The sequence below is a fragment of the Mobula hypostoma genome, chromosome 13, assembly GCF_963921235.1.
Source record: "Mobula hypostoma chromosome 13, sMobHyp1.1, whole genome shotgun sequence".
In the NCBI taxonomy this organism is placed as follows: domain Eukaryota; kingdom Metazoa; phylum Chordata; class Chondrichthyes; order Myliobatiformes; family Myliobatidae; genus Mobula; species Mobula hypostoma.
Window position 1 is genome coordinate 4958985 of NC_086109.1, and position 23666 is coordinate 4982650.

General features: G+C 45.1%; 1 protein-coding gene across 1 annotated transcript in view; it reads left to right on the forward strand.

Moving 5' to 3' along the window:
• The first annotated feature begins 5107 nt into the window (after nt 1–5107).
• LOC134355881 (specifically androgen-regulated gene protein-like) overlaps nt 5108–23666 on the forward strand; it is a 38496-nt gene continuing 19937 nt past the window's right edge. Inside the window, exons 1-2 of the mRNA XM_063066407.1 lie at nt 5108–5158; nt 14617–14792. Coding sequence (XP_062922477.1) covers nt 14724–14792 — 69 coding nt within the window. The 5' untranslated portion in view covers nt 5108–5158; nt 14617–14723. The remainder of the gene's footprint in view (nt 5159–14616; nt 14793–23666) is intronic.

Genomic DNA, 23666 nt, shown 5'->3' on the forward strand with positions numbered 1-23666 from the left:
GACTTTGATTTAGAGCCATCAAAATCTATGGTCCTTAATCAACACTTCAATATCTCAGACAGGCTCGGTCACTAGCGAGGGAGAGAGATTGCTCCAGCAACAATCAGAACGGAGACCAGCTGCTCGCTGTTCGAATGTTACAATCTTTTATATCGCTTCTCCGCAAACCAACAGACTCTCACTCACCATCGGAGGGGTGGAGGGGATTGCTCGAATAAGGGGCCTTCTTCCGACAGCACAAACCTTTCCTAACGTTGAGTTTAACATTATCTTTAATCTGAGGAAAACTCCATTTTGTGTGGGGACACTCAATTGGATTGAATATTTATTTACAGAGAAATAGCGTGGAATAGGCCCTTCCAGCCCTTTGAACCACACTGCCTAGCAACTCCCCATTTAACCCTAGCCTAATCATGAAACAATTTACAATGACCAATTAACCTACCAAGCAGTATGTCTTTGGAATGTGGGAGGAAACCGGAGCACCCGGAGGAAACTTGCGTGGTCACAGGGGGAGCATACATTCTCCTTATAGACAGAGGCAGGAATGAACCTGGGTTTATTTACAATATTGGCATTAAAAAAAGGATACATTTCTTCTGACCTGCACTTATTTTTGCCTACAGTCCCTGTAGCTGGAAGCAAATTATAGTTACTTGTTTAAAATTTAAAAACATGTTTTTCACAGTTCACAATTTCAAAAAGGACCACTACAATTTACTATAAGCTACAACTGTTACTGGTTTGAGTACTGGAATGCAAATTATAGCAACTACATGAATTTTTGCAATTAAATACCTTTTGAGGAAATGTTGACTAAGATGTATTCCCATTCGATTTTCTTTTAAATAAATGCAAGGTGAATTGGTGAAGTCATTCATTTTGTCAAATTATGATTAAAACTTGATGAAGCTTCTTGGCCCAAAATGTCTGCTTATTTCCCTCCATAGATACTGCCTAGTCTGTCTGGTTAATCCATGATCCCTTTCTTAAAGGCATATTAGTATCCTTCAGTCTTCCAGTACCTAACCTGTGGTTAAGGAAGATACAAATATCTCTGCCAAGGCCCTAGCAATCTCCTCCCTTTACCATAACATCCAAGGATACATCTGGTTGGGCATTGAGGTAGAACAAGAGGTATAGTCAAAATAACCATAGCTAAGCTAGCTATCTTAGCCAAGATAAACGTCCCTTTTCTAAGCCCTCCTTGGTAATGCTCTCTAACTCTTGGCGCTGCATTGGTGACTCATGCTGAGTTTGTCAATTTCATCAGCTTTACCTCCAACTTTCACCCTGCCCTTAGATTTACTCAGTCCATTTCTGACACCTCTCTCCCCCTTCTCGACCTCTCTTGTCACCACCTCTGGGGACAAACTGTCCACCGATGTCTTTCATAAACCTGCTGTTCTCCGTGCTATCTTGACTATACCTGTTTCCACCCTGTGTCTTGTAAAAAATGCCATTCCCTTTTCTCAGTTCCTTCATCTACACTGCATCTGTTTCCAGGATGAGGCTTTCCTTTGCAGGACATCAGAAATTTCCTCCTTCTTCAAAGAACAGGATTTCCTTCTGCCACCATTTGATGCTGCCCTCAGCTGCATCTCCTCCATTTTCCAAACATGCACACTCACTCCATCTTCCTCCTACCTTAACAGGGATAAAATTCCTGTTGTCCTCACCTACCACCACATAAGCCTCCATATCCAACACACTGTTCTCCACAACGTCAGGTATCTTCAACGGGATCCTACTACCAAAAACATCTTTTTCTCCCCTCCAACCCCCCCCCCCAATCTGCTTTCTGCAAGAATCACTCCCTCCATGATTCCCTTGTCCATTCGTTTTTCGCCACTAACTTCCCTTCTGGCACATATCAGTACAAATGATGAAAATGCTATACTTCCCCATTCACCTTCTCCCTCTCCTCCATTCAGGACCCCCAATAGTCCTTTCAGGAGAGGCAAGAGTTTGCCTGCAAATCTATTGGGGTCATCCACGTATCCGGTGCTCCCGATGCAACCTCCTCTACATTAATGAGACCTGACATAGACTGAGGGACTGCATTGTGAGCACCTTGGCTCCATCCACAAAAATAAGGATTTCCAGGTGGCAGATCATTTCAATTATAATCCTCATTCTCATTCCATCAGGCTGGTCCTAGCCTCCCTCTTCTGTCATGATAAGGTCACTCTCAGGTTGGAGGTGCAACATCTCATGTTGTGTCTAGGTAGCTTTCAGCCCAATGGCATGAACATCGATTTCTCCAACCTGGTAATTTTTCCCCATCCCCCTTTCCTCTTCTTTATTTCCCCTTTCTTGCTCCCCTCTTATCTCTTCTCACTAGCCTTCGCATCCCCCGGACCCCATTCACCTTCCCTTTGTCCCATGGTCCACTCTTCTCCTACCAGATTCCTTCCCCAGCTCTTTATTCTTTCCGCCTATCACTTCCCAAATTTTTACTTCTTCATCCCCTACTCCACCCACCTGTCACCTTTGAATTTGTACACCTTCCCCTTCCCCTCCCCCCATCTCCTTATTCTAGCATCCATCCCTTCCTTTCCAGTCCTGATGAAGGGTCTCAGCCTGAAACAGTGACTGTTTATTCATTTCCATAAATGCTGCCTGACCTGAGTTCCTCCAGAATTTTGTGTGTGTTGCACAAGAAAGTTGTGTTAGATTTGTGTTAAACACTGGTTAAACTTCAGCTCGATCAATGACCACCACTCGTGTGCTCCTTATCTAAGAAAGGATGTGCTAGCATTGGAGAGGATCCAGAGGAAGTTCACAAAAATGATCCTGGGATGCTGGAAATAAAAGGGTCAACATATGAGGAGCATTTGAGGCTCTGGGCTGTACTCACTGGAATTTAGAAGAATGGGGAGAGGGGGCAGGAGTCTCATTGAAACCTACCGGATGTGGACAGGATGTTTCCTACAGTAGGGGGGTCTAGAACCAGAGGGCACAGCCTCAAAATAGAAAGACGTCCCTTTAGAACAGAGATGAGGGGGAATTTCTTTAGCCGGAGGATGATTAATTCATTGCCACAGACGACTGTGGAAGTCAAGTCATCATGTATATTTAAAATAGAGATTGGTAAGGGTGTCAAAGGTTATGGGGAGAAGGCAGGGGAATAGGATTGTTTTTTTTTAATTCCTCTCTGTTCCTTGTGGCACACTGGGTGGAAACCTTGATGTTTCTTTAGCACTTTTGTCTTTTTTTTGAGGCTGAATTGCTAGTTCGATGCTCAACCCAGCACGGATGGAAAGCGTGCAAGGAGCCAGCAGGATTCAAACCCGAAGTTCAGTGCTGATGTCACAATACCACCGGCTGAACAGCATTAGCAGAGCAGATTCAATGGGCTGAAAGGCCTAATTCTGCTCCTATGTCTTATGGTTACTCTAGGATAAGGATACAGCTCACCGGAGAGGATGCAGATGTTACCAGTGCTGGAGAATTGGTTATAGGGAAAGGCTGCCCAGATTGGACAAGATAAACTGGGCAGAGATTTGATTCAGGCATAAAGAATTGAGAAGGCTAATCAGGTGAGCATAAGGTGCCCACCTTCCGCCACAAAGAGGTTACCATTTCACTGTATGGTTCAACTTTATAAGAGGAAAGATTATTTCACCAAACAAGTGATGTGGATCTGGAACTTGCTGCCTGCAAGGATAGTGTAGACAATTATATTTTTAATATTTCCCTCACCTTCCCCTCTTCTTTTCCCCACTCTGGCCTCTTACCTCTTCTCATCTACCTATCACCTTTCCCTGGGTCCCCTCCTCCTTCCCTTTCTCCTATGGTCTAATCTCCTTTCCTATCAGATTCCTTCCGCTCTAATCTTTTATCTTTCCCACCCAACTAGGTTCACCTCTCAGCTTCTAGTTATCATCCTTCCACTTCCTCCCCCACACCTTTTTATTATAGTGTCTTCCCCCTTCCTTTCCAGTCCTGAAGAAGGGTCTCAGATCAAAATGTCGAATGTTTATTCCTTTCCATAGACGCTGCCTGACCTGTTGAGTTCCTCCAGCATTCTGTGTGTGTTGCTTTGGATTTCCAGCATCTTCAGACTTTCTTCTGTTCCTGGCATAGACAAAGACCCTCATCACATTTAAACAGGACATGGATGATCCTCAAAGAACCCTGGTCCATGAACAAGGGAGCTGACAAGCATCTGTGGAGGAGATTGGACAGTTGCCATTTGGTGTGGACCCTGCTCCTCGCCCACAGAAGTCCGAAGTTAGAAGCTGATGTCTACGAGTCCAGGGCTAAGGACTAGAGGCCCAGGGGTGGCCTGCCCTGGAGTTGAAGGCCTGTCTAGATGTGTGAGTGGGTGGGGGGAGAGGGGAGGGTGTGAGTGATGGGAAAGGGGTTTGTTTTACTGTCGGTATCTTGTTTTGTTTTGGCTGCTTGTATTGTTCTGCTGAACATTGTGGGCCAGGAATGTGTGGCAACATTTGTGGGCTGCCCCCAGCACATACTTAGATGTGTTATTGTTAACAGAATCAAAGCATTTCAATGTACATGGGATAAATGAATCTGAGTTCCTGCAGCACTTTGTTCATCCACACCACACCCGTTCCTGGGTAGTACTGTCATAATGTATGAATGGCCTATGTGGTTCTTTTGTGGAGCAGACTCGATGGGCTGAATGGCCTAATTCTGCTCCTGTGTCTTATGATCTTTGATACGAGACCGTCCCACATTCAGCAGATTCCCTGCTTGTGACAGGACAGGGTCCGCCCGTCCCAGCCTCCGCAGTGCCTCTCCCCGGGTGATCCCGGTTATACCCATCGAAGCTCCGGAAACCTCGGGAGCCCTTTTACACGCTGAATGGAGAGCTCCGCAGGGTAGAATCGGGCGTGGCTTCATCTTCACCAATAGGAGCAATGGGAAAGATATAGGTCCATCTGATTGGCTGAGGGGAGGGCGCCCGCACCTGTTTGAGGGTGGATTCTGTCAAGGCAACAGGTAAGAGACTCGCTATCTGATTGGTTTGTTGTGAAGAAGGACGAGGAGCTGATTGGTCTGTTGCAGGTATGTGAAAGCTGATTGGCTGGGATGGAGCGGGCGTATCCAAACCTATAAAGGGAGTGGGAGCGGGGCGGGCGGGAGAAAGCGAGAGAGACCGTGTGGTGTGTGCGCGGGGTCGGAGTTGCAGGTGAGTCGCTGAATTAGTGTCGGTAGGGCGCCCAGGCGGTGCAGGTCGGAGGTGGGGGATCTCAGTCCCTATTCGAAAAGGGCTGGGGGAGGGATATTGAAATAGGTGAGGAAAAAGGACAGGGTGACAGACTGGAAGCGAGCGAAGACATAGAGGGACTGGGACAAACTCGGAGGGGAATCAAAGGTGCGAAGTGTGGGAGGTGAACAGAGGTAGCAGGGGATGTGGGGTGTGGGAGTGAGACGGGGGCAGGAGAGGGTGCCCGATCGGAACAGGGGCAGGAGAGGTTGCCGGACCGGACAGGGGCAGGGGAGGGTGCCCGATCGGAACAGGGGCAGGAGAGGGTGCCCGATCGGAGCAGGGGCAGGAGAGGTTGCCGGATCGGACAGGGGCAGGAGAGGGTGCCCGATCGGAGCAGGGGCAGGAGAGGTTGCCGGATCGGACAGGGGCAGGAGAGGGTGCCCGATCGGAGCAGGGGCAGGAGAGGTTGCCGGATCGGACAGGGGCAGGAGAGGGTGCCCGATCGGAACAGGGGCAGGACAGGGTGCCCGATCGGAACAGGTGCAGGAGAGGGTGCCCGATCGGAACAGGGACAGGAGAGGGTTGGTGCCCGATCGGAACAGGGGCAGGAGAGGGTGGGTACCCGATCGGAACAGGGGCAGGAGAGGGTGCCGAATCGGAACAGGGGCAAGAGAGGTTGCCCGATCGGAACAGGGGCAGGAAGGATTGCGGGAAAGGGTTACGGGGCCAGAATCGCTGGATCTAAATTGAAGGATTGCGATAGCAAAAGGCGGACCGTCAGGGAACGGAACCAGACTATCCCAAGTAAAGATGGGTGACGATCTGGCGGCTCACCCCGACCTTCAGACCTTGCGGACCGGGCAGGTTGGGATCCTTGACCTGGTCCCGTCCAGCGGATTGTCGGAGCTGTTAAGGTCTTGCTCAACTGTTTGGACTTTCTGATGGAGTCTCTCCGAGACTGACATGGGGGTTCCCAGACACGCAGCAGGCTGCGGGATTGAGGGTCGGTAAACTGGTTCCGCGGATAGCCTCGGGTGTGCGCGATCTGATGGGCGACGGCTTGAGTCAATAGCACCAGACGATGCCCTCTACCAGACCGCCTCCCCACCTGAAATCATCTGTAGTGTACCTGGGGTGACGGGCCAGACCGGCCCGGTACATTCCCCTCTTCCCGCCGTCGGTTGCTGCCTTGTCCGCGGAGTGTGTGCTCACGCTGGAAGGCAGGTGTAATAGCGAGCAGCTCCCAGCAGAAAATCCCACTTGTGCCCGGATAGGTCTTGTTACTACTGACTGAAGGAGGTTTAGGTGCGTTCAGGATTTTTCAAATTAGGGTCAGTTCGAAAAAGATCCTTCGGCGCAACGTGTTGTTGCCGATCAATGTGTCTGTCAAAGTTGGTCCCATCTGCCTCCGTTTGGCCCAAAATTCCTCTAAAACCTATCCATCTACCTGTCCAAATCACAAAAACGAGAAAATCTGCAGATGCTGGAAATCCAAAGTAACACACGCAAAATTGCTGGAGGAACTCAGCAGGTCAGACAGCATCAACAATGGAAAAGAGTAAACAATCCACGTTTCGGGCCGAGAACGTCGACCGTTCACTTTTCTTCCCGTAGATGCTGCCTGGCCTGCTGAGTTTCTCCATAATTGTGTGTGTTACCTGTCCAAATGCCTTTAAAATGTTGTAAATGACCCGCCTCAGTTCTCTAACGACTCGGGTACGCATCGTTTGTGCACCACACTCTGCGTGAAAAAATTTCACCTCAGGTCCCTCTTTTAAATCGGATTCATTTCCTTGCTATTTTTCTTTTAAAAATACAATATTTTTGAACTTTGAATGTTAAAACCACCGTTAGCTATTCAAAATACTATTTCTGACTGTTGAACAAGAATATACTTCGAGCCTTTTATTAAAATTGCATTGAATTTTGCAATTTCTCCTTGCGGCCTAGCCTAGTCGACGTTTTGTTTGCGGTGTTTAATGAGCAATTTACTGGGCAAGCTTAAATCTTTAAAAACACATTGTAGGTTTAGTCAAGAAGAAAGAGGAAGGATTGGGAAGCTGGGATCGATCAGACGGGCGCTTGAGGAACAGAAAGGACGCAGGAAGAGTTGGGGGGGTGGCTAAAACGGACCATGAAATATCTTTGTCGGCGAGGATAAAGAGGATATCATAGGAGCAGGAAGGTAGAGAAGACAGGAGTAGGTCCAGCCAGGGACAAGGAAGGGCATTCCTGTAAGGGTGGGGTCCTTAATGAGCATTGATATTCTCCAAGGATCAGAGGTGACATAAGAAAGGACATGCTGGCGTTGGAGATGGTCCAGTGGAGATCTATTAGAATGATCCTGGGAATGAAAGGGTTAACTCTGAGGCGTGTTGCTGGTTTAAGAAAAACGAGGGGGATCTCATTAAAATCCTCCGAATTTTCGGTTGGCCCTCCTTGGGTTCTCAGCGCCCAGGAAGGGCCAACCAAAAGCCTTGAATGCCTATAGTCCGTGGCCCTGACCTCCTACATCATTTATCATGAAGACCCTAGAAAGGCTGGTCTTAGCTCACCTCTGACCCCTGGTCAGATCAGCCCCTGATCCACTGCAGTTTGCCTACCAGGAGCACATTGGGGTTAATGGTGCTGTGATGTGCTTGCTCAGTAGATATCCTATTCCCATTTGGATAAACAGGGCAGCACTGTGAGGACCATATTTTTTTTTGATTTCTCAAGTGCCTTCAATACCATACAACCCTCATTGCTGGGGAATGCAGGTTGGCACTTCCATTGAACCCTGGATAATGGGCGCTCTGATTGGCAGACCACGGTTTGTGCAGCATCAGAGCTCTGTGTTAGACGTGGTTATAAGCAGCACTGGGGCCCCACAGGGAAATGTATTGTCTCCCTTTCTATTTAGTCTGCATACCTTGGACTTTAGATACAACACTGAGTCATGCCATCCACACAGATTCTCCGATGACTCAGCAATGGTTGAGTGTATAAGGGGAGGATGGGAGGATGAATATAGGGCCCTAGTGGAGGACTTTGTCAAATGGTGTAAGCAAAATCATCTGCAACTCAACATTAGTAAGACAAAGGAGATGGTGATGGACTTCAGGAAGACTGATGGTGAGGACGTGGGTGTGTTGAGGACCTACAGGTACCTGGGGGTGCACCTGGATGACAGACTTGAGTGGAGCACCAATACAGAGACTGAGTACAAGAAGGGCCAGAGTCACCTCTACTTCCTGAGGAGAATAAGGTCCTTAAGAGTATGTAGGCCTCGCCTTCACATGTTCTACTAGTCTGCTGTCACCAATGCAATCTTCTATGTGGTGGTGTGCCAAGGTAACGGCATCAACACGGGTGATGCCAACAGGCTCCATAAACTGAGTAGGAAGGTAAGCTCTATTATAGGGGTCAAACTGGGCACACTGGAGGCTGTGGTAGAACAAAGGACCCTACGGAAAATCCTGGCAATTCTGGACAGTGTTTCTCACCCTGTTCATGCCACCGTGGTTGAAAGGAGGAGCACTTTTAGTAATAGACTAAGACAACTGTGCTGCTCCAAAGAGCTCTATATGAGGTCATTCTTACCCTCTGCCATTAGGCTCTATAATGAGTCAACCAATAGCCAGGGAAGTGATGACCCCCTCCCCTGTCCTGTTAGACTGTTCGAGTTAACTTATTTTTTATTCTTACTTTTTTCTCTTCTAATGTTTGCATATCTGTGCATTTGTAATGCAACTGTGACACTGTAATTTCCTTTGGGGCCAATAAAGTAGCTATCTGTTGAAAGCTTGGCTAAGGTGTTTCCAATAGTGGGGGAGTCTAGGACCAGAGAGCACAGCCTCAGAATAGAGGGGCAGCTGTCTAGAACAAATGAGGAGGGTACTGAATTTGTGGAATTCATTGCAATGGACGGCGGTGGAGGCCAAGTCATTGGGTAGGTATACATAAATGATAGGTTCTTGATTAGTTAAGGCATTAAAGGTTTTCTGGAGAAGACAGGAGAATGAGGTTGAGAGGGATAATAAATCAGCCATGATGGAATGGTGCAGCAGACTTAATGGGCTGAATGGCCTAATTCTACCCCTCTGTCTTACGGTCATATGTTAATGTTGTGGGGCATGTTGATATGAAAGAGGAGAAAGTAATGGTGTTGAGTGTTTTGAAAAGTATTAAGTTGGCTAAGTCCCCATGACTTGATGGGACATATCCCCAGATACCAAAGGAACCATTCTTTTGGAATTTTTTTAAGAAGTTACATGGAAAGTTGATGAAAAAAAAGGCAGTGGGGGATGTAAATCCATAATTCCTTGAAAGTGGTGTCACACGTAGATGGGGCTGTAAAGAGAACTTCTGGCATATTGACCTTCCTAAATCAAAGTTTTGAGTACATGAGTTGGGATATTATGTTTAAGTTGTATAAGATGTTGGTGAGCCTAATTTGGAGTATTGTGTGCATTTCTGACCACCTAACTACAGGAAAGGTACCAACAAGCTTGAATGAACGCAGGGAACATTTACAAGGATGGTGCTAGGATTTGAGGAACTGAGTTACAGGGAAAGGTTGAATTGGTTAGGACTTTATTCGGGGAATGAGCGGAGATTTGTAGACGTATACAAAATAATGAGGTGTATAGGCAGGGTAAATACAAGCAGACTTTTTCTACTGAGGTTGGGTGAGACTAGAACTAGAGTTTGTGGGTGAAAGGTGAAATTTTTATGGGAAACATGAAGGGGAGCTTCTTCACTTAGAGGGTGGTGTGAGTGTGCAATGAGTTGCCAGTAGATGTGGCGAATGTGAGTTCAATTTCAACATTTTAGAGAAATGTAGATAGGTAATTAGATGGGAGGTGTATAAAGGACTATGGTCTTGATGCAGGTCGATGGCACTAGACAGAATGATATTTTGGCAAGGAATTATACAACTTCAACTCTGGTTGTAGATTTATTTAATAGAATTTGAATTGTGGGTGGGGTTTGAGCTCTTCAGTGGTTCTCTGATCCAGAATTGTTCAGTAACACTCTGCCTGAGGGTATGTGATTAACCAGAGGAATCTAAAGGTGGTGTCTCTGATACTTTACTGATGGTTTTGTGAAATAGAATCTGCAAAATGTGTCATGCACGTGATTGAAATGACTCAAAGGTTCAAAGTGAATATATTATCAGTGTATGTATATGTCACCATATACTATCTTGTGGTTCATTTTCTTGAAGAGATTCATAGTAGAATGGAGAAATACAGAGGAATCAATGAAAAACTACACACAGATTCCACTGGACCACTTGCATTTTGTAATGGACAAGACTTGTCAAATGTGAGCCAAACTGAGCTGTTACAACCCTATTTTGAAGCTCTTTAAGATCCACGCACATTTAATTAAACCCCATCTGTCAGAATTAATTTTTCAGGATGTGGGTGTTGCTGGCAAGGCCAGGAGTTTATATTTCAAAATTATACTTCCTTTATAATATGTGCAGTATAAATGTTAACACACTACTTTCTCGACAGTTGTTGCACCGTCAGTCCATAATGTGCTCTTACAGTGAGCCAGCACGCAACCTGTATTCCTTAAACAATACACTTAGTGTTTGAGAGGTTGTTGTACAGGGCCCAGATTCTCAGTGTCCAGTGGCTGCAGGATCTTAGACTGTCCTCCGGCTGCTTCCCCACAGAGCCTTTGCAATGGTTACACCGGGCTTGGCTGCATCCCTCAGTGTGTACTCCTCCCTCTTAGAATGTGCCAGCCAGCCATCGGCATTCCCTTGTGGTCATCTCCTTACGCTTCAGGCAAACCAGAATGTGTCTTTCACTGAGCTGATGTGCCGGAAGCCCTTAATGTTGGTTTATTTGTCTTGCGGTGTGTCCCGGGGAACTACCAATAGAGCAGAGTTCTGTGTATTACAACTGTTTACTATGGACCTCATCAAGGACTATTGATTCATAAGGCATAGCAGAATTAACCCTTGCCGCCCATATAGTCTACTCTGCCATTCCATTAAGGCTGATTTATTATCCCTCTCAACCCCATTGACCTGCCTGTAACTTGGACAACCTGACTAATCAAGAATTTAATCAACTTTCACTTTAAATATTCCCAATGACCTGGCCTCCACAATTGTGTGTTGCAGTGAATTCCACAGATTCACCATCCTCTGTCTTAAGAAATTCCTCCTCATCTCTGTTCTCAATGAACCATCCTTGTATTCTAAGACTGTGCCCTCTGGTCCTAGACTCCCTTGCTGTGTGAATGTAACTACCAGAGAATGTAGCTACTGGCAGATATGAAGCAGCTTCTTTATTCAACAGAACAAGATACAGCAGGCATAATACAAAAACGATTTTGGTTAAAGGGTCTGGCCAGCCCAACGTGGGGCTTGATATTTTATGTGCCAAACATCAAAGGACAATTCCATATTTACACAAATTTCACACATCCCAATTCGCACCCACAAATGTCCAAGTGAATTTTAATCAGCATTGTCTGGTCCGGGATTCAAGGCTTTTTGGAACCCCGCGTTCAGAGCTGCACTCCAAATTAAACCCACAATTTGTAGTCAGACCTGAAGACTGAAGTCATTTGCTAAATGTACATGTAAACCCAAAAATCACTCTAATACCCTCACTGTTAGAAATATCCTCTCCATGTCCATTCTGCCTAGGCCTTTCAATATCAATATGGTTCTATGAGATTCCTCCTCATTTTTCTTAACTCCACCAAATGATCTTCATACATTAGCCCTTTCATTCCTGGGATCGTTCTCGTGAACCGCCTCTGGACTAGTGCGTCCTTTCTTACATGTGCCCCCACCTCCCGATTTGTGCCTAGACAGAGTGGACGTGGAGAGGATATTTCCAATAGTGAGAGAGTCTAGGATTAAAAGGCACAGCCTCAGAATACAAGGGTGGTTTCTTCAGTGCAGAGGTGGGGAGGATTTTTCAGCCAGAGGCGGTGAATCTGTGGAATTAATTTCCAGAGGTGATGGGGGCGGGGCTGGTCATTGGGTATATTTGAAGTGGAAGTTGATAGGTTCTTGATTATTAAGGGTGTCAAGGTTGCAGGGAGCAGGCAGGAAAATGGGATTGAGAGGGAAAATAAATCAACCATGGGTGTATGTCTTGAGGTGCCTTGTTGGTGGAAGAGAAGCTATGGGATGGTCAGTAAGTGAGCTATTATCTCCCCAACTCTGACCTGATGAACGGCCATGACAGAATGGTGAATCTGTGGAATTCAGTGCTACGGGAGGCTGTGGAGGCTAAATTTAAATATTTAAAGAGGTTGATAGATTCTTGATTAGTCGGGGCACATGGAGTTATTAGATTCAACTTTATTGTCATTGTGCCGAGTGCAGATACAAAGCCAATGAAATGCATTTAGCATCTGACCAGAAATGCAAAGAATAGTGTTATTTACAAAATAAGTGCGAATAAAAAGAAGTACTACAGCACACAAATATAAAAGTACTGAGACAGTACAATATGGATGCAATACTGCTTAGCGCTGTGATGAGAGGTTCAGCAGGGTCACAACCTCAGGGAAGAAGCTCTTCCTGTGCCTGCTGGTGGGGGAACGGAGGCTCCTGTAGCGCCTACCGGATGGAAGGAGAGTAAAAAGTCCACGGTTAGGGTGAGATGTATCCCTGATAATGCTGGAGAAGGCATGAGATTGGGGCCGAGAGGAAAGGTAGATTGATGAAATGGTGGAGCAGACTCGATGGGCCAAATGGCCTAATTCTGCTGCTATATCTTATGGTCTTATTTATGTGCTGGTGGTGAGGATGTCGTGATCCTTGTGCCTTTGCATGTCAGGGGAGAATGTTTTAGACTCTGGTTACAGATACCTATTGCCTTGCAATTGTAATGTTATATTACATTAAGATTTATTATCACTGACTGAAATTAAGGGAAAATTGTTTTGTGGCAACAGGACAGTGTAAAGGCATAAATGTGTCATAAATTGTTTAAAGCAAATGGTGCAACAAGGAATAGCAAGGTAGTGTTCGTGGACTGTGCAGAGATCTGATCTTGGAGGAAACTGCTGGCAGGACGGTAGCGTAGTGGTTAGCACAGCGCTTTACAGTGCAGGTGACCCAGGTTCCATTCCCGCTGCTGCCTGCAAGGAGTTTGTATGTTCTCTGCATGGGTTTCCTCCGGGTGCTCTGGTTTCCTTCCACAGTCCAAAGATGTGTCAGCTGGTTGGTGAATTGGTCATTGTAAATTGTCCTGTGATTAGGCTAGTATTAAATTGTGGGTTGCTGGCCTGTGTGGCTCGAAGAGCCAGAAGGGCCAATTCCACGCTGTATCTCAATAAATAAATAAATTAATTAATTAATCCGCAACCGAGTGGTTCTTTGCTGTTTCTCGCTTTTAATAATTTGGAATGAACTTTCTTGGCTCCTGTACTTGTCTATTGCAATGGTGGCAGTATGATTCGTGTGATTTTTGATTTTTTTTGGAGGGCTTCAATGTGAGATTTAAATCATTCAGCTTTTCCAAGGATTTGGTGGGAGGTGTGTTCACATCTCACCCACACTGGCAGCTGGTAAACTCAATACTGTCAATTAAATCTGGAAGAACATGCTTGTGCCGTTAATAGCAACATGTACAAAATGCTGGAGGAACTCAGCAGAGTAGGCAGCATCTTTGGAAAGGAACAAACAGTTGGCGTTTCAGGCTGTTTCATCAGGACTGCAAAGGAAGGGGAAGGAAGGTGAAGGTGGGGAAGGAGTACACGCTGGCAAGTGATAGGTGAGTCCTGATGAGGACGAAGGGAGGTGGATGAAGGATTGGGAACGAAGTGAGAAGCTGGACGTGATAGGTGTGCCATTAATAGCGAGCATTAGCTGCCCAATTGTCAGGGAAAACAATCTCAGAATTCTCTGTTGCCCTTTAGGATTCTCATCTGGTTAAATTTTAATCCTTTTACAAGCAGCCGAGCTAGCAGTTGGTTCAATGGTATTTACGGATGGATATAAACCTCAGCCTTGCCAGTCATTCCTGTATTCCAAAAGCTGAAAGTATCAACTACTTGTTGCTGAAGCAGTCTATCCTGCAGTCCTTGCGTTCATTGCAACGCTTGCCGGCTCTGCTCACTCAAGTCCCTTATGCCGTGATTCCTTTGCTTTGCCAGTACCGTTAATTTCACCCATTACTATTTATTATTTATGGTGCAACTGTAACGAAAACCAATTTCCCCCAGGATCAATAAAGTATGACTATGACTATGACTATTTGCACTGGGAGCTTCCCACTGTTCTCCTTCGTTATCGGAGTGGGACTTTTCAGCCCATGCTCATGATGAAGTTCGCCATGTGGGTGGTTGCTACGTATCTCAATGGATGCCAATTAATTTTTTTTACAGGAATTTGTTGGGTGTTAAGACCAAATATAATATTATAAAATAATATCCTTTCTTGTTTGCTAATTACTTCTTCTGATTTACAGCCACTGTTGGTTTTTATTTGGCTCTTCCTGATGTGACTCCTTCAAGCAAGCCCAATAACAAGGTCCCAGTGCAATGCCCTAAGTTTCCTGCGACCTGATCATCTCTCATGGATTCCATTGCCAGTGTTGGTCATGTCAGGAACTACAATAACAAAACCAGCCACGACCCCAGTTATGTAAGTGTTTTGTGTTATGGGGGAGGAGCTTTGCAGATGAATCGTGTTTGTGAACTGAGGGGGATATTCAGCTGGTGCACCCTTTCAGCGTTTAAGGATAAATTCTGTACATTACTGTGCATATTACTGTACAATCTCCAGTCAGATGCAAAGGCTGTAATTTAGTTTCAAGGTAGGTTAGTTTTTAGAGCAATGCACAGAAAATGCTGGAGGAACTCAACAGGCCAGGCAGCATCTATGAAGAGGAATAAACAGTCAACAGTTTGGACAGAGTCACTTCATCAGGACTGGAAAGGAAGGAGGAAGAAGCCGGATTAAGAGTTATTATAGAATAATTATTCTGGCTTCTTCCCCCTTCCATTTCAGTCCTGATGAAAGGTCTTGGTCCGAAATGTCGACTCTTCTTTTCCATAGATGCTGCCCAACCTGCTGAGTTCCTCCAGTATTTTGTATGTGTTTCTCTGGATTTTCAGCATCTGTAGAATCTCTTGAGTTTATGGTTGGTTATTAAAAATGTTTTTCTTGACAAGCTGGCAATACTAATGTGGAGTTATTGAAGAATAATTAAGGGGTGTAATAAGTACAGTGACAGAACCAACAATATTGTGAGCACTTGCTGAGCCAAGGGTGAGATGTTAATGATAACTTATCCTCCTCTATTGTTGACTTAGTTATATTAACTGGGTTGAATCATTTAACTTTTTGCTTTTGATTAATTTAAACCATGTATTTGGTTAATGAAGGCTTACGCTGAATTTAATTAGTAATTTGGTTTTTGTGAAAGCTTAGTTGCACTATCAGTTTCCTTGAACTGTAATCTGAGCCCGTTGTATTGCTGAACTACGTCTCTGGGTGCAGTGATATCTAGACATTCATTCGCTGAATGCTTTGAACTCTATGCCGGACCAGTGTTAGGAAGCCTATAAGGGCTGCCTAGTCATTACTGGCAGTCTGGGATGCCTTTTCAGTCTCCTTTCCTTCCCTGAAGTGCCCTCTGCCTGGTCCGGCAGCACAGATTTTGAATCTAGCTTTGTGGCACAGATGGGTTTAGTGAGTTGCTAGCCGGCGTGAAACTAAGTTGGTTCCTCACTGTAAATTCGCTTCCACTTTCGGAGAAATGCAAGGGATGTGCGTACTGCTCTTGTTTTTACATTATTTATTTTGTAATTCAGATTGAGATTTATTCATTGCAAGTACACTGAAACATGCAGTGAAATTGTTTGTTTTGTGGGTGTTGCTTTAAAAACGAACCTATCTTGAAACTAAATCGTATCCGTCCAAAATTCAAAATAAATTTATAATTAAAGTACATATATGTACTTTGATTATAAACTCTGAGAGTCATTTTCCTGTGGGCAAACTCAATGAATCCAATAGCCATAATAGAATCAATGAAAGGCTGCACCACCAGGGTAAAGAAGACGACAAACTGCACATTCAGTGTCTTATGAGGGAAGGCTGAGCAAGCTGGGGCTTTTCTCTTTGGAGAGACGAAAGATGAGAAGTGACTTCAAAACTCAAAGTAAGCTTATTATCAAAGTACAAATATTTCACCATATAAAACCCGGAAATTGGTTTTCTTGTGGGGATGCTCAGTAGGTCCAAGAACTATGGTGGAATCAGTGAAAGACTGCACCCAAAAGGGCAGACGACTAGTGAGTAAAAGAAAGCAAACTGAGCAAATACAAAAGAGAAAAAAAAAACAAGTAAGCGATAGATGTCGAGAGCATGAGATGAAGGCTCGTTGAACGTGAATCTACAGGTTGTGGGAACAGTTAAGGGATGTAGCGAGTGAGGTTGTCCCCTCTGGTTCAAGAGCCTGATGGTTGAGGGGTGATAAGTGCTCCTGAACCTGGTGGTGTGTCCCGAGGCTCCTGTTCCTTCCATTTTCCATCTGATTTGACATTGTACTGTATAGCAGTCTGGACAACGAGTGCAACCTATGGATGTGCTTGGGGCAGCCTACAAGGGTCGCCACACATGCACGAATGTTGCACGTCCACACTGCTCAGCAGAGCAGCAATAGCAACAGAAGAACATCAGCCAGAAAAACCCCTTTCTCTTCCTTCCTCCCGCTCGCACACAGACAGTCCAATAAACCCAGGGCTGCTGCTTTCAACATACTGCTGTTGCAAAACATTAAAATTACTCTCATTAAAAACAATGATAAACTTGATTCTGTCCATCACTAAAGTACAAGCATAAATTATTCTGAGTCACAGAAGTTCAAGTTGGTTCTGAATGTCATTGGAATCTCACTTCCCCAGTGCCAGATAAAACTGTTGTTTAATGCAGCACCAATCTGTAAAGGTTATTGTGGTTTGAAGTTTAAAACCTGTGCTTGGGGACTCTGAATGCAACTGCACGGTAGAATTAACATCACAGGTTAATGGGCAATGAAGTGAAGCCACAAGAGATTCCAGATGCTGGGATCTGGAGCAACATGCAAAATACTGGAGGAACTCACTCTGGAGGGAAATGGACAGCTGATATTTCAGATTGGGAACCTTCATTGGACCAGATGAAATAACCCTTCATAGTCCACATAACCCTTCATTAGTCCACAGAAAGCAAGGGTTCCCAACCTAGGGTCCACAGACCCCTTATCTAATGGCATTGCTCCATGGTAGAAAAAAGGGTTGGGAACTCCTGACATAAAGGCTCTTGATCAAAAACAGTGATTGTCCATTCCTACCCCCCCCCCCCCCAACCCGGTGTAATGAATTGAGAATATTATTTTTTAACGGGACATGTACCATATCAAATGGTCTGGTGCCTTATTTATAACTCAGCAGCTGAAGAGGTGGTGAAGGCAGCTGAGGTTTGGATAGAGTATTTAGGGCTGTGGGAAAGGTGAAGGGCTCTGTGATTTTCAGAGAGGAAATGAGTGATATGACTTTGAACGTGGAGCACCATGCTGTGAAACATTTTGCTACTGAAACTCAAGCAGCCTCTTATTGTGTATTTGACTAAAACGCAGGTATAAAAGATGAATGTGTTTGTGTGGTTATGGATCAAAGGTTTCAAAGGTACTTTTAATGTCAGAGAAATGTATACAATATACATTCTGAAATGCTTAAGGAATTCAGGAAAAAGGATGCTAGTTATGAAGAGATCAGAGTCTTTGAAGATAGAGGTGGGTTGGAGGGATGGTAGATCCCCTCATCATTACATCGTTATAGATGCTGACTGATCTACTGAGTTCCTCTGGCAATTTGTGCATTCATTTGTTCATTATGTGCCGTGTCGTAAGATGTGGGCGATCATGGTCTTTCTGTGTCCATGATTGTTCTTGGTAAATTGTTTCCCAGAAGTGGTTTGCCATTGCCTTCTTCTGGGCAGTGTCTTTACAAGACGGGTGACCCCGGCCATTATCAATACTCTTCAGAGACTGTCAGCCTGGCGTCAGTGGTCACATAACCAGGACTTGTGATCTGCACCGGCTGCTCATACGACCATCCACCATCTGCTCCCATGGGTTCACATGACCCTGATCCGTGGGTGGGGAGGGCTAAACAGGTGCTACACTCTGCCCCAGGGTGACCTGCAGGCTAGTGGAAGGAGGGAGCACCTCACACCTCCTTTTGTAGAGACATATCCCTCACCCCTCTCCAGTCCACTGTGTAGAGTTTTAAACTGTCATGACGTGCTTCTGTCATGCTCTTTCATATACTTCCCTCACTTGGAGCAATTCCCACGTGGATTAGTTTAGGGAATTGGTCAGTCCTTTTGGCCATTATTAACAGCAAAGTTTATAATCAGATGTGCTAACACTTGTGAAATCCATTGCTTTGTACAGTGCCGAAGTACAATTATAAATTACAAGCAAAGTAGAAAGACTTGAGTAGTGAGGTAATGTTCTAGGTCCATGGGCTGTTCAGAAATGTGATAGCAGAGGCGAAGAAGCTGTTCCTGAATCGTTGGATGTGAGTTTTCTGGCTCCTGTACCACCTCTTCGTTGATAGTGGTGAGAAGTGGCCGTGTCCCAGATGGTTAAGGTCCTTAGTGATGAATGCTGCCTTTTGAAGACGTCCTCGATGCGGGGAGGGTTGTGCCTGTGCTAGCTGAGTCTACAACCCCCGTACCTCCTGCGATCCTGTGCATTGGAGACTCTGTACCGGCCTGCGCTGCAGCAGTTAGAATGGTCTCCGCCGAGCTTCGTCCTGTGTTTCTGAATTAAATCCAACAGGGTACACCCAATTCTTCACTGTTAACTTGTGACTCTTAGACATTACAGGAAATGTGAGTGGTAATACCATAATTCTGATGACACAAGATTTCAAGCATTGTGAAACATCTACTATTAGTCGTACGCAATATGCAGGACCCAACACTGAATGCATGAACGTTGAGCTGAATCGAAGTTGCTTAGTTGGGACAATGGCATTCTGGTGTTGGATTACAGTCAGATAATTCCTTTGACTCTCTTTGTGGACTTCAGTTCAGAGTGCTATTTGCTTGTGTTTATTGTTTGCATGCTTTGGTTTTTTTTTCTGCACTCTGGGTGTATGATGGTCTTTTTTAATGGGTTCTTTTGGGTTTCTTTGTTTTGTGGCTGCCTGTAAAGAGGCGAATCTCAAGGTTGTATAATGTATACATACTTTGATAATAAACGTTCACACTATTTGTTATTATCTGATCAGGGATCCCAGTTCCGGCAGAGTCAAGTCAAAAGTACCGCAGTGGTTTTGTTTCCTCTGTTTGGTTCCCTTTCGGACTCCCCCCGCCACCAAACCTCTGGTTAGATCTATGCACAGCATATCAGTAGTCTGGGTGCAAATCATAAACACAGGAGATTCTGCAGATGCTGGAAATCCAGAGCAACACACACAAAGTGCTGGAGGAACTCAGCAGTTCAGGGAGCATCTACGGAGAGGAATAAAGGGTCTCGGCACGTATTGACTGTTTATTCCTCTCCATGGTTGTTGCTGAGTTCCTCCAGCATTTTGTGTGCATCAAGTTCAAGTTCAGCTTATTGTCATCCAACTGTACACGTATACTGTCAAACAAAACAGTGATAGTCTGGACCAAGGTGCACAACACAGTATGTCTAACTCACACACATAATGCACAGCAACATTACAACAACAAATAATAAGGTGCATATTCAAGGCAAACACGAGGAAATCTGCAGATGCTGCGTTCACCAGCAACTTTTATGTGAGGTGCACATTCAATACAAGTTTTAAAAGTAAAAGTAAACCAGTGCTTATACATGATGAGACTTGGAGGGTGGCAGGGAGTTCAGTAGCCTTGTGTCCTGGGGGAAGAAGCTGTTTCCCATCCTAACAGTTTTTGTGCTAATGATATGGTACCTCCTGCCTGATGGTAGGGGGTCAAAGGGATTGTTGGATGGATGGGAGGGATCATTGATAATGCTAAGGGCCCCGTGTATTCAGCCCTCCTGATAAATATCTCTGATGAGAAGAGAGACCCTGAAGATCCTCTCAGAAGCCCTCACAGTCCTTTGTAGAGACATGCAGGCAGGTGCCTTGTATTCCCGTACCAGACGGTGATGCAGTAAACTCTCAATGGCGCTCCCATAAAAATTGGTTAAAATGTGAGGGAGGGGAGGAGAGCGCCACTGGCTTTAATCTCCTCTGGAAGTGGAGATGCCGCTGTGCAATCTTGATCAAAGAGGTGATGTTCAGGGACCAGGTGAGATTGTCTGTTATGTACGCTCCCAGAAACTTAGTTCTCCTAGTTCTCTCCACGGAGGAGTAGTGTGTGTGTAACAGAGGGGAGAGAGGGAGACAATGTGTGTGTAACAGAAGGGAGAGTGAGAGAGGGAGATGACGTGCAGTGCAGTGAGGAATGATCAGACTGCACCTTCCTAAAGTCCACAATCATCTTTTTGGTCTTGTTCATGTTGAGACTCACCGTTGTGCTTGCACTATCTTACTAGCCGCTCTTCCTCCTCTCTGTATGCCACGTTGTCGTTGCTATTGATGAGGCCACCTACTGTTGTGTCATTGGCGAACTTGATGATTCCGTTTGTACTGGATTCAGCAGGGTAGTCATGTGTCAGCACCATGATCAGCAATGGATTGAACACATATTCCTGGGGGGCGCTGGTGCTCAGAGAGATGGAGCTAGAGATGTTTCAATCAACACGGACTGACTGTGGCCTTACGGTCAAGAAGTCAAGGATCCAGTTACAGATCAGTCTGTGTGCAAGGAGTTTTAAATCTGCAAATATTGTTTTGGTTCAAACAAGAGAATGGCGAAGTGGTCCTGAATGGGGCTGCTAGCAGAGAGAAGTGGGCCGAATGGAAGTTCTCTTTCCTGAATGGATCTTGAAATTAACAAGTCAGTGTTTGAATTTCTGACTTTGCCCTAGAAATTCGTGTTCTGGATTGGCAATTGGTTCAAAGTTGTCACATATCTGGAGTACAGTGGAGAAACCTTGTCTTGCCAAAATCAAGTTCAAGTCCTGCCTGAGCAAGGACCACCATCCGCTGCCACTTGCCTTTCGCCACAATAGATCCTCAACAGATGCAGTCTCACTGGCTCTCCACATGGCATTGGATCACCCGGACATTCGAAATACCTACATTAATCTTGCTGTTCTGTATTGATTGAATACAGTTCAGAACTCAGCACCAATCTACCCTCAATACCGATCAACAAGCTCCAAAACCTGGGCCTCTGCACCTCTCTCTGCAACTGGATCCTTAACTTCCTCATCGGGGAACCACAGCCACTGTGGATTGGAAAATAACATCTCCTCACTGCCAGTCAGCACTGGTGCACCTCAAGGATATGCCTTATCCCATTGCCTTTCTCTCTCTACACCTGTGATTGTGTGGCTAGACACAGCTCAAATTCCATCTACAAGTTTGCCGATGACACAACAATTGTTGGTAATAGTTATATATTTCTTACTGTAAGTTAAGTTTTCTTGTGCATTGCAGTGTACTGCTGCCATAACACAACAAATTTCATGACATATGCGATTGATATTAAATCTGAATCTGATTCTGGTCAATCAGACAGATGGGAATCACAAACATGAGATTCTGAAGATGCTGGAAATCCAAAGCAACACACAAAAATGCTGGAGGAACTCAGCAGGTCATGCAACATTTTTCGAAATGAACAAGCAGTTAATGTTTTGGGCCTAGACCCTTCTTCAGGAGTGGGAAGGAACAGGAGAAATGACAGTAAGAAAGTGGAGGGAGTGGAAGTAAGAATTGAAATGGATGGCCACCTTGCGATCGCCTTGAGAGTTGGTGACAGCTTCACCGAACGCCTTCACTGTCCGACACAAAAAGTGGGATCTCCTAGTAGCCACTCATTTCAATTCTACTTCCCATTCCCATTCCAACATGTCAGTCCATGGCCACCTCCACTGCCAGGATGAAGCCACACTCAGGTTGCTTTATACTTTATTGTGGCCAAACAATTGATACTAGAACATACAATCATCACAGCGATATTTGATTCTGCGCTTCCCGCTCCCTGGAGTACAAAGGTTGGAGCAGTAACACCTTGTATTCTGTCTGGGTAGCCTCCAACCTGATGGCATGAGCATCGATTTTCTCGAACATCTGGTAAATGCCCTCCTCCTCTCCTTCTCCATTCCCCATTCCCATTTTTTTCTCTCTCACCTTATCCCCTTACCAGCCCATCACGTCCTTCTGGTGCTCCTCTTTCTTCCATAATCTTCTGTTCTCTCCTATCAGATTCATCTTTCTCCAGCCCTTTATCTCTTTCACCAATTGACTTCCTAGCTCTTTACTTCACCCCTCCCGCCCCAGATTCACCTATCATCTGACACCTTGTAGATTTTCCTCCCCTGCCTCACCTCCTTACTCTGACTTCTCTCCTTCCTTTCCTGATGAAACGTCATGGCCCGGAACGCCCTTTCCATAGATGTTGCCTGACCTGCTGAGCTCCTCAACATCAGAATCAGATTTATTATCATGGACATAGATGATGTGAAAATCGTTTCTCAGCGGCAGTGCAGTGCAAATATGTAAAACCACTTTAAGTTATAAACATTAATAATACAGAAGATTAGGCAGTATTCACGGACCATTCAGAAAGATGATGTCAGATGGCCATGTACAAGTACATCAAAGTAGATTTGTTAACAGAGTCCATACATATCACCATATACAACCCTGAGATTCACTTTCTTGTGGGCATACTTAATAAATTCATGGAATACGAACCGTAACAGAATCAATGAAAGACTGCCCAACTGGGATGTTCAACCCAGAGTGTAAAAGTCAACGAACTCTGCAAATACAGAAAGAAAGAAATAATAATAATACATAAATAAGCAATAAATATCGAGAGCATGAGTTGAAGAGTCCTCGGAAGTGAACTTTGGTTCAGTGATGGGGCAAGTGAAGATGAATGACATTACCCCCTCTGGTTCAAGAGCCTGATGGTTGAGGGATAATAACCTGGTGGCATGAGTCCTGAGGCTCCTGCACCAGCTTCCCGATGGCAACAGTGAGAAGAGAGGGTTAAGCGAAAGAAAAACCTGTGGTGGTTTATGTAAAACAACAGAATCCACAATATAGTGTTGATACGAAGAAAGTGCGGTGCAGGTAGACGATGTGAAAGGGTTATGATGAGGAGATGAAGAGTATACCTTTCACAAGAAGATATCCATTCTGGTGTCTGATAATAGTTGGATAAAAGCTGTCCTTGAGTCTGGTATCCAGGTCATCTTCAACAAGTGATGCCTTAGCAAGGCAGGGTCTGTCATTAAAGACCTCCATTACCCAGGACATATTGCCATCAGGAAGGAGGTACAGGAGCCTAAAGGCACCCACTCAACAATTCAGGAACAGCTTCTTCACCTCTGCCATCCAATTTCTGAATGGACATTGAACCCACGAACACTACCTCACTACTTTT